Here is a 16,047-nt window from a genome sequence, read left to right as displayed (position 1 = left end):
GGTAAAGGACATGCCAACAACAGGTAGGAAGCACGAATGCAGATGACAGCAAGAGGAGAGAAGATTAAGTTAGTAACCACTCTGAACACGAACAAAAAAAGACTCATCCCAACAGAGTAAAAGAGGATTAATGATTTTTGGGACATGCATAGAAAGTGGCATCTTTATCAGCTTCAAACCCTAAGGGAATCCCATTCGACCATCCAAACTCCTGCCTCTTCTGTATTTTAACCAATATACTGACAGGAGTTGTACCAAATTCCAGCTCTATCCTTTTCGAAACTGGAATGTAGAAGACAGTAGCACCGTTAAGTTACAAGGCCAAATCACTTCTACTCTGTTGGGAGAAGCCTGGCAAAATCTACCAGTAATGTAACAAACTTACCTTTAAACCAGTCACAGAGCAAAATGAAAAAGAAACTTCATATACTTTATTACGACATTTTAAAGGAGACTTAATCGAAATATTAAATTTTGCTCTTATATTTTAAAAACTGATCAGAGCCCAAGTACACATCTAGTTTCCTTCACAGAAATAACCAAATTATCATACCCCTTTCAATTACCACAAGAGCACATTACACTAAAATTTCACTGTACTACCAAGCCCAGCTCTGCCAAATGAGGTTTTTGCTCAACTCAAGGTTATTTTAACTCAGTACTTGCTTCAATTATTGATTGTCTACGTAACCTGGGAAATTAAATAGCCAAAGAGTGTGGGAAAAACCATGAAACCTTGAGACACAAGTTTAATGTTCTATCCACTGCTGGGAATTGGGTTGAATAACCTCCTAATGCTTAAAGTATGTAAATGTTAGTGTAATGCTTTCAGCTAAATGTTTATTTTTACCTACTTAAACAAACAAATTTAAGACTATAACAAAGACTCCTAATGTTTTGTGGAAAAAAAATCTGCATTTTACAAAGAATATTCAGAAAATATCCTAGATAAAACACAGATTTTTGTGATAGAAGTAATTAAGAAACATTCTCTGTTTGTTACCAGACCGATGCACACTCCCTCCTCCTGTGGGAAACCGCTGCAGCCGATCCCGTCTCTCTGCCTTTTATATTTGGCGGCCTCCTTTCGAAAACTCCGCCTTCTGACACGGGACCACTGGAGCGCGGGGAGCATGCATCAAGGGTCCGTGGCAGTGAGAAGTCCCCACACACGCTCGCTCTGTGAACTGGCTTAGATGCTTCTCTGTAGCCCCATTTGGTTGCCAAGCGCCGGAGAACCTGGGTTCGGGTAAAAATTTCAGGTCCTCCAACGCCTCCCCCCAAGGATAATTGGGGTGATTGTAGAAAAAAATAATTAATAAAAAAATGTAAGTTACATCCAAAGGGTCAGACTGCATCTATTGCCCAGACTGGATTAATTTCAGGGGGGGAAGGGGTGATGATTAAAAAAAAAAAAAAAAAATTCAGCTATTGTTAAAGGGCCTGTGAAGAAAGGGGCATTATGTCTGTTTCTTATTACAATAAAGGCTCCTCAGTCTTTACTGACCCCTAAAGTCCTGAAATCACACCAGAAAGACGAGAAGGCAGTCATCACAGGGGGCAGCGTGAGTCTCCGGCCAAGGTCGTTGATGAAACAAGGGATAAACAAAAATGTACAGGGCAGGATGGGTGTGAGGTGGGGGATGGGAAATTATGCTCCATGACCACATCTTCAGAGCTGGGAAAATGCTCCTTAGTCAATTCCCATCGTGTATGACCATGGATAGCAGAGCAGGCTGAATTACTGCACTGGATGCCCAGACGCATGCTTTCCTAGCAGAAAGCACTGGGGACTGAAGTCAATGGTTCAGATAATACTTGGGAGTATTTCTGGAGGGATTCAATAGGGGGCAGACATGGTGCAAGTTCTTCATACTAGAAAGGTGTCCTGTGTATATACACAGAGCTGGCTGAGGACACATAAGAGCAAGCGCAGAATTTGATTTTCTCCAGTCAAGCCTGCCCTGATGTTATTTGTGCACGGCCACAATATTATCTTGCTGCCTTTAGAGAAGATGCTGTAGCAGGGTGAGAAATTGAAAAGTTAATATTTTGGCCAGCTGCCTAGGATAACAACTTTTTGTCTGACAAGCCCTATGACATGGCCTCAATCTCCAATCACTAATTGGGAGGGACTGAGACTAGCCAATAGGCTCATCTAGAGCTGCTTCGGGCCAATGAAGATTTGCCTCGGCCATGTACCGAGTGATCTGCAGCTGATATCAAAGCTTCTGTTAAAAAACAAAACAAAATAAATTCAATACTTTTAGCTTAACAGTGTGTAGTTTAAACAAAAAAAGGAAAAATCAAAAATATCCCAGTGGAAAGGGAGTAATAAATAGTGGGTGCCTGAGGATGACTATTATAACATTATGGGAATCAAAGAACTTACCTGAAGGGAACATTTAAGAGGCCATCGCTCGACAGGAAGTGAAAAAAGGCCTGGTGACTCAGCTGAAAATCGCACCCCTGTCTATGAGGTAGAAGCCTTCACTTTCCAGGATCTTGTAGGACCTTGGTCAGCATTCTGCCATTTTGGTGGGTTTTCCCCCTCCTTTTGATTTTTACAAGGCAGCAAACAAAGGGGCCCAAAACAAGCACTGATGTTGAGTAACAAGAAACAGACTCAGGTACCTTCCGTCTCCCCTCACTTGGATGAGTGGGGGGTGGGATGAAGAGTCTAAGTTATTCTAATGGTAGCCAATTGATTTGGTTTGGAAATGCAGGGGGACATGGAACAAATATTTTTAATTGTCTAGGCAAGATGCACAAAGAAGCTACCAGCACATAGCAAGCCTGTTTAAAAACCACCATCACTGAAAGCTTTTATGTAAGCTGCTTTCAGGCCTCAGCCTCTTCTCCCAACAGGCCCAAGTTCTAACCGCACAGATCCAGACATGACCTCAGAGGGCAGAGACAATTTTCAGTCATGGCTGCAGGTCACCACCTCTGAAGGAGGGAATGATGGGTGCAATGTATAAAAAGTCTTCGTTACTTTTGTATTCCACTTTGAATACTTTTCTCTTTACATGGAACATTGTAAGGGAATATGGTGCTTCTCACCTTACTGGGCAAGAAATTAAATACCTGTCGATAATTTAAAGGTATCTTCGTGACAGAAATATCTTTTAATATAAAAGTTTTAAGTTACCCCTGTTTAAGCTAATAGGCTAAAGTACAACAAAATGTCTCTATGTATCTTAAATCATAATGGGCCGAAAACTTCAGAAACCACCAACCTCAGATTAACTTCTTAAATTGAAACACAGCATATCATTGATATGACTATGGGTGGGAGTCGAGGATGACCGAGTGCCCACGATAATTTTACTTCAGTAAAATTGGGCAATGCAGATTTAATTGCTGAACAATACCGTGTTTAAGAAGACTTATTAAATCCTGAGAATATAGTATTATGTTAGCATTCACAGAATTGGACCTCCATATATAGCTAGCACAGATAAACTCGTATAAGGAAAAGAATAACTGAAAAAATTAGTTTCTAACAGCTAAGTTCGATCAGGCTCATTTCTATCCAGCCAGATAACAGAATAAAACCAGGAAGTTGAGCTGTTCAACTGAATGTCTCCTCTCCCTCTAACTGTTTGAACAGTCATGCCTAGGCCTTGCTGCAGACCAAAGCCTGTTTGTTAGGAACAGGAAGAGACTTTGAAAACAAAAGAAAAAACGAAAATAAAACAACACCCACCACCCCCAAAACACCACGTTTTAAAAAAATTGTGGGAGGGAAAAATCACGCTTTGTATTCTTCTCTTGTAAGTATTTAAACACACATATATACAACTCTAATGTGAAATGACAAACAAATTTTTAAACCAAAAGATACATATACCATTGACAGAGACACCTATCTATACAAACCTAGCCCACGGGAGGCTACGTCTGTGGCAATGAGGATGGGAGCCTTTCCAGAACGGAACTCTGCAAAACAAGAATGACACTATGAAAACCAAGCTATCCACTCAAGGCTAAGTGATATGTCTTTAAAAATGGCCAAATAAACATTCCTAGCTACCTGGCCTTTTTAAGCTACCATGGCAAAATTTCAAGTAATGGTGTGAGAACATGCTGAGATCTTTTAAATGTATGGAAAATAGTAATTCTTTTGAAAATCTTTATTACATTCTCCTTTAGCAGGGGGTCAGAGGAGTAATAGATAAACATTTACTTCTAATAATGAAATACCATAAAACGGCATGGCAAATTTGTTTTAGTATTTTATTATTAGTTTCAAGTATACGGTACATTGGTTAGAAATTTTAGTTTTATAAAACGATTCCCCCTAATTTCCCTTTCTCTCCTCTAGCTATCTAGCCATTACTGGTGACTGCATTCCCCATGCCATGCTCCCCAAACTCATGACCATCTATCGACTATTAACCTGTACTTCTTTAACCCTTCATCTCTTTCTCCTAGGCCCCCAAGCCCCTCCCCTCTGGCCATCACCAGACTGTCCTCTATATTTGAGTCTGTTTTTGATTAGTTTGTTCTTTCTGTTCCTTAGATTCTGCATATAAGTGAAATCATATGGTATTTATATTTCTTATTTCACTCAGCATAATAATCTCTAGATCTATGTCATTGCAAATGGCAGCGTGGTGATTTTTAACAAAATTATATGATCTAGAAATTTTTCCCCTTAAAGTAGGACACTAAAGTTATCTCCCAAATGAAAAAGAAAATGGCAGGGGGCACAAGTTTAAAAGGTGCAGAACAAAAGGAGAAACCACTTTCCCCTGTGAAATAACAGGAAAAAACATATTTTGGGGTTTCTGCCCCAGTTCCTGACACAGAGCTCTTAAAACCCTTGTAAATAGGGATGCTATGAGAATCTTTTATTCTAATATTTAGTCTTTGACCCAGGTTCCAGACAGAGTTCCTAAATCAATGAGATTTCCTGGGTGATAGGAGTGTTTTGTTCTGATGAGGTGACACTTAATGGGCTCCTTGATGGGGACAAAGCACCAAAGGAAAAAAAAAAAAGAAAGAAAAAAAAGAAAAAAAAAAATCGAGCCATGATTAGAAACTTGGAACTTTCAGTTCCATTCCCCTAACCTCCAAGAAAGGAAGAAGAGCTAGAGATGGAGTTAATGATCATTCATGACTATGGGATGAAGTCTCCATAGAAATCCCCAAAGTATGGGGTTTGGGAAGCTTCCGGGCTGGTGAACACACCTATAAAGACACGAACTTATTATATAAAAAGGTGGTTTAGGTTGTGAAAATATGTGAAGAGCCAGCATTACTGACCTTAAAGGACAGCAAAGATATGCCCGAAATGCCCCCCAAAGTCCATGAACTAGAGCAGAGCTATGCAAACTTGCCTGCAGGTCAAATCTGGCATAATGCCTATTTTTTCTAATAAAGTCTTGTTAGAATGCAGCCAAGATTTTTCTTTACAGATTCTCTATGGTCATTTTTTTGCTACAACAGCACAAAATCCAATACTTGTGACACAAACCATCCTAGAGTCTGCAAAGCCAAAATGTTTACTACCTGGTCCTTTTACAGAAAATCTGTCAATCCCTGAAAGAGTATGAACAATGCTTAGTTTTGAACTCACCATTAAGTACCCAATCTCTCTCTGGTTGACTCTTGTCTCCATGGATACACATAGCTGGCCAACTGTCAGGAAAAAAGTGACCAATATTTTAGAAATCTTTAAAAAAAAGGGGAGGGAAATTGAGCTTTAAAAAGAAATGCAACCATATGCAATTGTGAAGTCTTTCAGACTATATAGGTAGATGACTGTGTCCATTTAAAGAACGAAGTGTGTGTTAAACATTATTAATATTATACAACATTCACAATACCAATTTCGAAACTGCTAACTATAAAACCTGAGGCCAATTACCTCAGTGCTGCACTCACCCATCTCTGCGCATCCTTCGAGTGAGGTCATCACAGCGTCTCTTCGTCTCTACAAATATTATTGTCTTATTTTCCTTTTCAGCCATTATTTCCTCCATGAGTTGGATCAATCTGAAGATGAGACCAATGACATCAGTCATCCAGAGACCTCCCTATACTTTACGCAGAAGCTATGCCTGCAATATCAACCCCCACAGCTAAGTACTTTTAACATTATTTTCTATACAGCTGATAATTATCAGAGCTGAGATTCAAATCCAAGGATCCAGAATCCTTGCCTTTAACCAAAAGGTTCTGATAAGTGATATGAAGGATGAACTGTTGGAAACCTAGCAATGCTTTCAGTATTTTCAGGCCTCAAAAAAATATTAGTTTCTTTAATGCTTTAATTTTGGAAGATTACTAGGAAAAGTTTATCAGCATTATCAAAATAGTGAAATCTCCCATACTTGTGGTCTTTTTCACTTTCCATGCAGACATCCACAATCTGGAGGATGTTGTGGTTGGCACTCAACTCCAGATTGCCTACATTGATCTGGGTGTAATCACGAAGGAAGTCCTCTGCAAGCTGTCTTACTTCTTTTGGCCAGGTTGCACTCCACATCAGTGTCTGCCTATCAGGCTATAAAGAAAGAAAGGCTTACTTTTAGGCTAAAGAACTGTAACAGGCAAAGGACATAAACAGCACATTATCAGCTTTACACACCCTGATTTGGTCAACAATTTTACGAATCTGGGGTTCAAAACCCATATCAAGCATTCTGTCAGCCTCATCCAGTACAAGGTAGGTACATCGGCGAAGATTTGTCTTTCCCGACTCCAAGAAATCTATCAGGCGCCCAGGAGTAGCTATACAGATCTCAACACCTGTAAAACAAAATTGAAGTTCTAGCAACTAAGAATTCTTTACCCACTGTCCAAGCCTCAGCAAACTAAGCAGCACTACCTCTACTAGTATATTAAATACTAGCTAACTTTTAACACAGTACTTGGAAAAGCATGATGTAAGGAGCATTTATGTATAATAATCAAATCTTCACAAAGTATTAAGTCTCTAGCCACATTGAGCTTTTCCAAAATAGTATTTTAACCATACCCGAGAAATTTTAAGCTGCTAAAATGCCAATTTTTCCCATAGGAACCCACTATTTTTCTCTTTAATTTCATTCATAGAAAATTGGCAAAATGAGATAAACTAATAATTCTTACATGCTGAATTAAAAAATAATTACCTCTCTCCAAGTCTCGAATCTGGGGACCTTTAGGAGCACCTCCATAAATGCAAGTACTCTTCAATCTGGAACATTTGCCATAGTCATCAGCCACCTGCTGTACTTGTTGGGCAAGCTCTCTAGTAGGAGCCAGGACCAGACACTGGAACAAATAAACATACACTTGAGACACACATCATAAGTTAAAAAAAAGACAAAAGGTCATCTAATTCTTTTTCTGTTGTCTGACTTGGTACTTTCAAAGTATGTATTAGGGTGGGAGGTTGGGAAGGCAGAGGTATGAGAAAATGCACTGGAATGTGGCAAAAAGTTAGGAGAGTAGTTAGCACGTAGAATGATGGTTTACTTTTCAAACAGAATTCACTACTGTGTATGTATGCTATTTAAGTAGATTTATAGACTGTATTGCCTGGTTTTAACTAAACAACTTGCAAAGTGAACAAGTGGCTTTAAAATACCCCTGCAACAAAACCATGGATTAAACAGAAGAATGACAGCAGAGCTGACACTTTTCTGACTTCTAGTTTAAGCTCTTACCAGTCACATTAGACAAAAGCAAAGACACGTAATCTAATAAGTAGTTGGCCAAAATAATATAAAATTAAGACAGTCTGAAATAGGTTATCATCTACACTGTTAACAATGACTCTTGCGCTATGTACTGATCCATTAGATAATACCTAATGATAAGCTAAATCAGCTATATGGAACACACTGCATATTACAAGATGCAAAGTAACACATTATTTCTTTTTGTAAATATTGAGACATAACTGTAACAACGTAGATCTTTATAAATACAGCAAGTGCAAGCTCAATTTAAAAAAAGTACTTTCTAAATGTTTAAAGAATGCTACTCAAATCTCATAAGAAATAGTACAAGTGAAAATAATCAAACAATAAAATCATGCTGCCCTATTGACATTTACGAAGTATCACTTAATCACAAAGAATACACATCCCAAACCTGACTTAAAACCACACAGCAAGGACCTCATTTCATATCTCTTTTGTATCCCTCACAAAATCACTGAGCAATTAAGAACTGCACTTGAATTAATGCCTGTGTATGAAGGTAGTATGTACAGTGGTTAAGAGTAAGACTCAAATTCAAGCTCAGCTATTTTATAGCTGTATGACCTTGGACAAGTAACTTAGTATCACTGCCTAAAATTTATCAGTAAGATGAGAATAACATATTTCTAGATATGGAGGATGGAGATGAGAATGAAATCTGAAAACACATGTACGGTACGGTGCCTAAAACACAATAATCATAAAACTGTAGTTTTTCTTAGAATTATAAGCAAACTAAAACACACTTACGATTGGACCATCTCCCCTTTCCAAGTATGGCTGGTGGTTAATATGAACAATTGCAGGCAGCAAATACTGAGAGGAAAAAAGACAAGTCTTATAAGAAAACTAAGCCACTACTTTAAAAGCTCTAAATTATTGCAGTAATTGATAATGCATAACTAGGAAAGTTAAAACAGTACGCACAACTGTTACACATGTGCAATGTAAATTTAAACACGAAATGCTGCCACATATTTCATATAGCTAAAAAAGTGAAATATTACCTATGCTATCTGAATTCAAATTTTATGAAAAATTGAGAATATACGGGATAATTTGAATAGCAAAATAAGTTACCCCGATGTTAAAAATCTGGTACATACCGCCAGTGTCTTCCCAGAGCCGGTCTGAGCAATGCCCACCATATCCCGGCCACTAAGAGCCAATGGAAATCCCTGGCACTGAATTGGAGTTGGTTCTGTGAAGTGCTGATCCATCAATACGTCCATTACATACTCTGTAATAGGACGGATGTTACTTACTCCTTTTAAGTAAAACTAAGAACATAGCCAAAAAGAATTTAATAAAACTGTTAAGCTTACTGAAGGAAAGATTTACTCGGCTTTATCTCTCTCCAAGAGAAGTGTTTTTCTCTTTAGTTACTAAATCTCTGACCTGCTGACTACTTCCTCTCAGAAGGATGCTGCCACGGCCATCTACCTTTCCCCTCAAAAACTTGAGAACCCCTGCCCTCAAGTATCTAACAAGGCATTGGCACATGGTAGTCACTCATTGTTTGCCAAATTCAAACTATATCCAGCTAAAAAACCATTCCATTCTTGTGTTTTCTAAAAGGCAGAGGTGAAACCCCCTAGGGGAAGAAGAAACTAAAAAAAAAAAAAAAAAAAAAAAAAGAAAAGGTTCTAAATCAGAAAACAGATAAGCATGCAACAATATGGTATTTACTTCTAGCCTTGAGCAGGTTTTAAAAAATTTACGTAACATAAATCATTATCTTCATAAAAGACATTCTACTAAGGTTTTCAACAAAACTCTGAGTATGGGTTGAAACCTTTAAATGATGTATTTATTACTCATGTTTACCATTCAACCCAAATTAACAATTAAGATTCTGGATTGGTGAACACTCACGTGGGAAGTTAGCATGATGGAAGGCAAACACAGGTTTAGGACAAACATCTCCCCCTCTCACTGTTATCTCCTTCTTACGACGTAGTTCATCAACCTCATACTATGGAGGAAAAGTAAGACAAATTAGGAAACAAGTTATTCTAAACATGCAAAACTTTTATGTTCCAATCCAGCTGAACAATTATCATATAATTCGAAATTAAAATGGAAAATGTGTGAGGATCCTCTCAACTCTGTAAGTCAATGAAATAGGTTGATAAGAGTTCCACTTTTCACATAGAAAACAGATAAAATATAGAACTTGGAATAAAGTGCTCTTTCCATGACACTTCTGAGCAAGTAACCACAATGTGCAGAGACCAAAGGAATCATGAGATTAAAAAGACAATGCTAATATTTAAAATTTAACTTCAGAGATAAAAAATCATAACCTCATAAAGTTAATACCAGTTATGACAAATTGGTTCGAAGCATAACCAACAAATGAGAACCAAGCAATCAATACATTAGGTACATATTTAAGCTGGTTCCTCTTGAGTACTAGCAGTCTTAATAAGAAGCTAAGGAAAGTATCATTGTACTAGAATACATACAACAGCAACAGCAATATATATGTAAATTCTGGCTAATGTGTCTACTTGGTTTATTATTGTATATTAAAAAGGATAAATACATAAACAACCCCCCAAAACTTACTGGAGTCAGCCGTGCCACTTCTGGATGTTCCACATAAAAATTCTTCTCAAACTTGGGGAGCTCACTCAAATCCCACTTCTTTTTACGCAAACGCTCCCCAGGATTACCAAATTTCTTCGGAGGAAGGCCACCACCACCTCTTGCTCCAAATCTAGAAATATTAAAATTTTAGTTTATTAGTTTTAAAGCAATATAACTCAGGTGCCATAAAACCATGCAAAAAGATGGGACTACCAGCCCCTCTAAAGAGAGCATTTTGTTACTCTTATATGAGGGCACGGAGCAGTTCGAACAACTTTCTTTACTATTCAACAATATTGCTACAGGTATGACTACAATAGGTGAAAAGTTAAAATTTATTATATTTAGAGAAAAGTATCATGGGAATTACAACCAGACTCTGGAATCTGAAGAGGTTTAAATTTTGATTCTGCCACTTTGAGCAAATTATTTAACTTCCCTGGCCCTCAATTTCTTATGCAGAAATAATACTAATACCTATTTCAGAAGTTGCTGTAAAGATGAAGTATGTGTAAAGTGCTTAAAACAGTTTATGGTGTAGTAAGCACGCAGAACTAAGACTTAGAACTCGAAAAATTGTTACTGGGTATCAATCAGGTATCAAGTCCTGTTTTAAGTGGTTGAGATACTAAAGTGAATGAAACGGAAGGCTCTACTCCTCTTGTGTAATATTCAGAGAAGTAGGTAAGGGAGAACATTACTTTAAGCTTAAATTAAGGGTAAGATAGATACTTCCAGTGAGTCTCCTCATACCTGAACAGCTTCTGTGACGAGCACTCCTTCTGTCTGCTAATCTAAGGAAAACTATTAGGACCTCTAAAAAAACTGATAGGCTACTCTTCACCTTTAGTTTATGCTAATAAATATAACCGAAACAAAGATTTATGACCTTTCCTTCATTTTCATTTCCACCTTTATCATCTTTTTGTTCTCAGGCAAACAGTACTATTATAAATTTACCAAAGAAACCACTTAAATAATGAAGTCTTATTTAAGGTTTTAAAACTCAGATTATTTAAAACCAATCTTTTTGCTTTATCTAATTTTCACATCAGACAAATCCAGTTGGAATACAAATATGGTCACTAGCAGAACTTGAAATGTTCTTTTCCCGAAGAATCCTAATACTTAAGATGGCCTTCATTTCTGTATTTCAACCTACTAAAGTAGGGGGCATTGTTTGATATACAAATAGTACATAGCATGTTTTCATCCCACTGCTTTACTCCTGAAAACACTATACTGAACATCCCCTTCCACTCTAATCCACTCATAACATCTTGCAGATGGTGCCACTTTATAATTGACACGCAGTAGTTGTACTATTTTAAAGGGCCTTAATTTCCTGGAATTCAAACAATTGTTAAAACTCTGGTTTTAAGACCCAGCTAGTTGTTTCTCTAAATACAAAGATTGATGGCAGATTTTTTCAGTATTTACATTCAATAGGCAGAACTGGGTTGATTCCGATTCCATTCATACTACAAGAAAAGCAAACTGCACAGGGATACATATATCAAAGACAAAATATTCATATCTGCAATACGGCCTCAGGTCCAAAGTTCAATACTGAACCCACCAAAAGACCACCCTGATCGACTCCTCCCCGCTCACTTGTAAATGAAGCAACCATCGGAATTTTAATAATAAAAAAGCAAAGTCTCTAAACAATCTTGCAGAGAAAATAAAAATGACCAAAGACCAATGTTTGGATTGTTGGTCTAGTTTATATCAATTTATGTGGTTTCCAAAACATGCCATTTCAAAGCTGCTACTGCATTCCAATGCTACCAGACCTTAAACTAAGGATCTAGAAAATAGAACTTTTCAAAATAAGGTTCCTTTTAAAGTTGATTCAAAGTTGCCCTTAAATTATTTTTCTTTTTCCCTATTGCCTTGGCTAATTATCCAAGGCATACTATCTTACACTAAACATATAACTTGAAACATAGGGTTCTTTATAAATATGCTGACTTCAATATTCAAAAGAGCCTTTTACTCTTGCAGAATTTTGAGCACATTTGTACCATCCTTTAAAGATGCATGTATCCTCATCTCTAGCATACTGTGCTGTTCATTAAATGTTTTTGAGTATAAAGTTTAATTTGGCTTTACAATAAATGCAGCTTTGAAGATTTATATATTAACATGCAATATCATGCTAGTTTAAATAAACTGCACATTTTTGGACAGTACATGTACACTTATCTCACTCATTCCCTTTTCAAATAATCAATTTCAGCTCTTTAACGTTCAGTTAAGGACCAAACAGCAACTGAAAACAAAGGAAATTTCATAGTAAAGGCAGAGTCAAGGCACAGACCTTATTAAAGTTATCGTTTTGTTTAAAAATGTCATCTGATACTAAAGAGTCAATATGAGATAAAGTACGGGACAGTAATCCACTTTTCTCTTTTCAAATTTTTATTATTAAAGCACATTTACAATTCAATTAAATAGTAAGTCAAATACCCACAGGAAAGAAACAGAACATTACCAAAACCTTGGTAGCCTCTATGTGCCTATTTCAGGTTTACAACCCCCACCAAAATTATCTCAAATTTTAACCATTCCCATGCCTTTTGCTTTTAGTCTTGTCACATTTGTACGTATCCTCATATGCATTACCCTAACGCAACTTGCTTTACTCAATACTGAGTCATTTATGTTGATACGAGCTTTTTTTCTTATTGCTGTTGTATTCTACTGTATGAATACTCAGTTAATCCAGACATTTGAGCTGTTTCCAATACTGTCATGAATGATGCTGGTATAAACAAACGTTGTACAGGGATACTGGGGCCCGTCTGCAAGAGTTTTTCTAGGCCTTAGAGTCTAGGGTATAAAGCTCAAGAGAGGTATGACTGTGTGATTTTCAACTTTCCTAGTAATGTTAAATTCTTTTTCCTAAGCACTTCAACTGAAATTCGCTTCTAAATTTAGCTATACTGTGAAACACTAAGCAAACATTCCACTCTTATTCTTCCAAACTTAACACTAGAGTCAAATGTTTTCCTTCCCAACGAAGTATAAATCAAAACAATCTTTTTACTTTGTAAATTAAGTGATAATTGAGGTGCTTGTGACTAGAAAATCTGATGCGTGTATTTGAACAAAAGACAAAAAAGAGAAAATATTAACAGAACTACTACAAAGAGACAACTCCCAAGAACAATGTAGAGGCAATTATTATCCCCATCTTCAGATTAGAAAATAGGCTCACAAAGATTTAAGATATTGACCAAGGTCACATATACGTTAAGGAGCGTCACTTTACTTTCTATCCAAAGATATGACTTTCGCTACAAAAAAAGTAATAACAAATCAACATGTATCTACCTCTTAAGCAATTTTTTCGTTTAACTGACATTAAGATTTGAATTTCAGTATCTGGGAAATTAGAACTTCAGTTCTAATCCTGTTAACTTCCAACTCTGTTAACTGCCGTTACTACACCAAAAATTTTCTAGCTAGGCCGAGAAGTTATTGTTCCAGTCCAATTACAGAAAACAGACCGAAACATGGAGGGAAAAACTACGGTAATGACCAAAGAAAAAACACTCCCTCACTAAACACGGTCATTTAGATGGCAATTCATTGCTTTATATGCCAACATGCGCCCTTCAAATTATGTAAATACGACTAAAAGGAATTTAAAGGTTTTTTTAAAACTAGAAGTCAGTCTTTTAGTCTCTAGTTTCAAACCAGGTTTCCAGTTCCATTAACAGTCATCCGTGGCGATAGATAACATAAGGGAAGCCATTTCACGTTAAGATTTTCCTAGGCTGAACTCGGAGACCTCATTCTCTTCTCAACATGAACATCTGTGTTTCACAGAGAGAGGCTGAGGCCAGGAGCGATCAAATGACTTGCCTAAATCGGCCGGGCTCGGGGCTGCGACCGCCCAGCCGCCCCTCCAGCACCCCGCGGGGCCAGGGCCGAACCACGCTACCACGGCAGTCCGCAAGGAGTTGGGGCGTCGCCAAGGTACCATCCCCCGCCTCCGCCGGGTTATCAGTGATCCCCGGGCCCAAGCCCACCCAGAGGCCCGAGCCCACAATCGCTATTATGTCCCGGGTGGTGTCGCCTCCCGAGTCGGGAGCGTCGCTTCCAAGCCTGCAGGCCGCTCAACGTCTCCCGCTAGACCGCAGGCTGCGGTCTCCTCAGGAAGCGACCGCCCCACCCCCCACGCACACCCAGGCCTTTCCTCTCCTCCACCCCCCCTTACCCTCCACGGTCACGATCCCGGTCCCGGTCCCCAAAGCCGCCTCCGCGCATGGTCCCAAATGGGTAAAGATCTGGGAGCGGGGCACGGATGGCCGCGCTCGGGAGGGCCTGCGGCTCCGGTCTGGTGACGACCGATGGCGGCGGCGCCTCCGCTGTTGGGGCGGCGGCAGGCGCGGCGCTCTCTCGCTCCGACGCGCTGTCTCCCGTCGCAGACGCCACCGTCGCCGCCTCTCTCGTCGGAGACGGGAGCAAAACACAGAGAATCGGGATTATAAAGTTAGTGGGTAGGTTTGGCTACGCTCAAACCCGGCGATACCGCGGGTTAGGCGTCTCCTTCCTTCCCGGCGACTGCACAAAATGGCGGCCGGCACCGAGACTGCTCCAGCTTAACGCTACGTACGTCGGAGACGATACGTAAACAGCGTGTCGGAATAGCCCGAGGGCTTCGCGGAGTACTATGGGTATTCTTGGAAGCATTTTACGTCGGTTGCGGAGGTGGACGCACTTTGCGGTCGGTAGAAGGAAAACAAAGTACGGATTAGGCGTAGAGTTCTCGTGCCGCCTGAATTAGAACGTAGGGTGGGGGTGGGGAGAAGAGCCTCCGGCGCTACGTAACATTCTTTGCGTGGTTAGCCAGCCCACTGTTGCGAAGATGCGTAGTCTGCGTAACGCATTCTGTTTGGAGAATAGAGGATTTTGTTGGGTTCCACCGTGGGACGGAATGGCGCCCGCCTGTGCAAGTTGCTTTGCAGAGACAATAACTGGCCTTTATGTTGCAGTAGTTAAGTTTCTGGGCCTCCAAGTGCCAAAAGTCCAAGAGAATCTTTTGGGTCCCTGGCTGGCGCTCCGGCTGGATGGCCTTGCCGCCTTGCCCTAGGTTTGCTGAGAGTGGCCCCGCCGCCTTGCCCTAGGTTTGCTGAGTGGCCGCACGCCTTGGCGCCATTTCTTTTCAGTTGCCTCTCGCTGTGCGGTCGCCGGCAGCCATGATGGATGCGCCTTGTCCGTTCTTTTGGGAGTTGGTCAGGTGGCGACGATCTCAGCTGGGTTAAAACATTCTTTGCTACACTACAGTTCATGCTCTCAACAGAATATTTACACTGTACCCGGCTGAGCAAACTTGGCTACCAACCAAAATGTGGGTGGAGCCCCTCTTAAGGTAGACGGCTGAAATCCCTTGACTGCCTTTAAACAGGCGCCGCCTCAGGGCTGCCTCGGGAGCACCCCCTCGACCGCCATTAGGTCATTATTATTTTTGCCCTCCAAAAAAGTAAACTTTCAGAGTTCCTTTGGCAGAGAAGTTTCTGATTATGGAGTGAATCTATAGTATACATTTCTCATTCTTGATATGTGTTTTCCTACTAAAGATAGTTGAAGCTTATTGCATTTTACTAAACAGGTTTTCATTAAGTAGGGCAGCCGGAGAACCTAGTAATTTTATTATTAACAGTCAAGATTGTTGGAAAAAATGAAAATATGCTTTGCTCAATTAACCTTTTTTGAAAATCTAATGGTACTTTACCGTATGATC

The 16,047-nt window shown here is 39.4% G+C and overlaps 1 protein-coding gene across 2 annotated transcripts in view; it reads right to left on the bottom strand.

Annotated features, from left to right (window-relative positions):
- The window catches only part of DDX17 (DEAD-box helicase 17), a 19,179-nt gene extending 4,259 nt beyond the window's left edge, over positions 1 to 14,920 (bottom strand). The window contains exons 1-11 of one of the 2 annotated variants that reach the window (XM_006914734.3): positions 14,521 to 14,920; positions 10,272 to 10,422; positions 9,576 to 9,675; positions 8,807 to 8,940; positions 8,451 to 8,516; positions 7,125 to 7,266; positions 6,599 to 6,759; positions 6,342 to 6,514; positions 5,893 to 6,003; positions 5,585 to 5,646; positions 3,883 to 3,942 (exon numbers count right to left, since the gene is read on the bottom strand). In XM_006914734.3, coding sequence (XP_006914796.1) covers positions 3,883 to 3,942; positions 5,585 to 5,646; positions 5,893 to 6,003; positions 6,342 to 6,514; positions 6,599 to 6,759; positions 7,125 to 7,266; positions 8,451 to 8,516; positions 8,807 to 8,940; positions 9,576 to 9,675; positions 10,272 to 10,422; positions 14,521 to 14,570 — 1,210 coding nt within the window. In that variant the 5' untranslated portion in view covers positions 14,571 to 14,920. The remainder of the gene's footprint in view (positions 1 to 3,882; positions 3,943 to 5,584; positions 5,647 to 5,892; positions 6,004 to 6,341; positions 6,515 to 6,598; positions 6,760 to 7,124; positions 7,267 to 8,450; positions 8,517 to 8,806; positions 8,941 to 9,575; positions 9,676 to 10,271; positions 10,423 to 14,520) is intronic. The other variant, XM_006914733.3, reaches the window with a different exon arrangement.
- Positions 14,921 to 16,047: the final 1,127 nt, after the last annotated feature.

The sequence above is a fragment of the Pteropus alecto genome, unplaced genomic scaffold (assembly GCF_000325575.1).
Source record: "Pteropus alecto unplaced genomic scaffold, ASM32557v1 scaffold6, whole genome shotgun sequence".
Taxonomy (NCBI): Eukaryota; Metazoa; Chordata; class Mammalia; order Chiroptera; family Pteropodidae; genus Pteropus; species Pteropus alecto.
The sequence above is the reverse complement of the archived record's forward strand: the minus strand, read 5'-3'. Positions and strand labels throughout refer to the sequence as shown.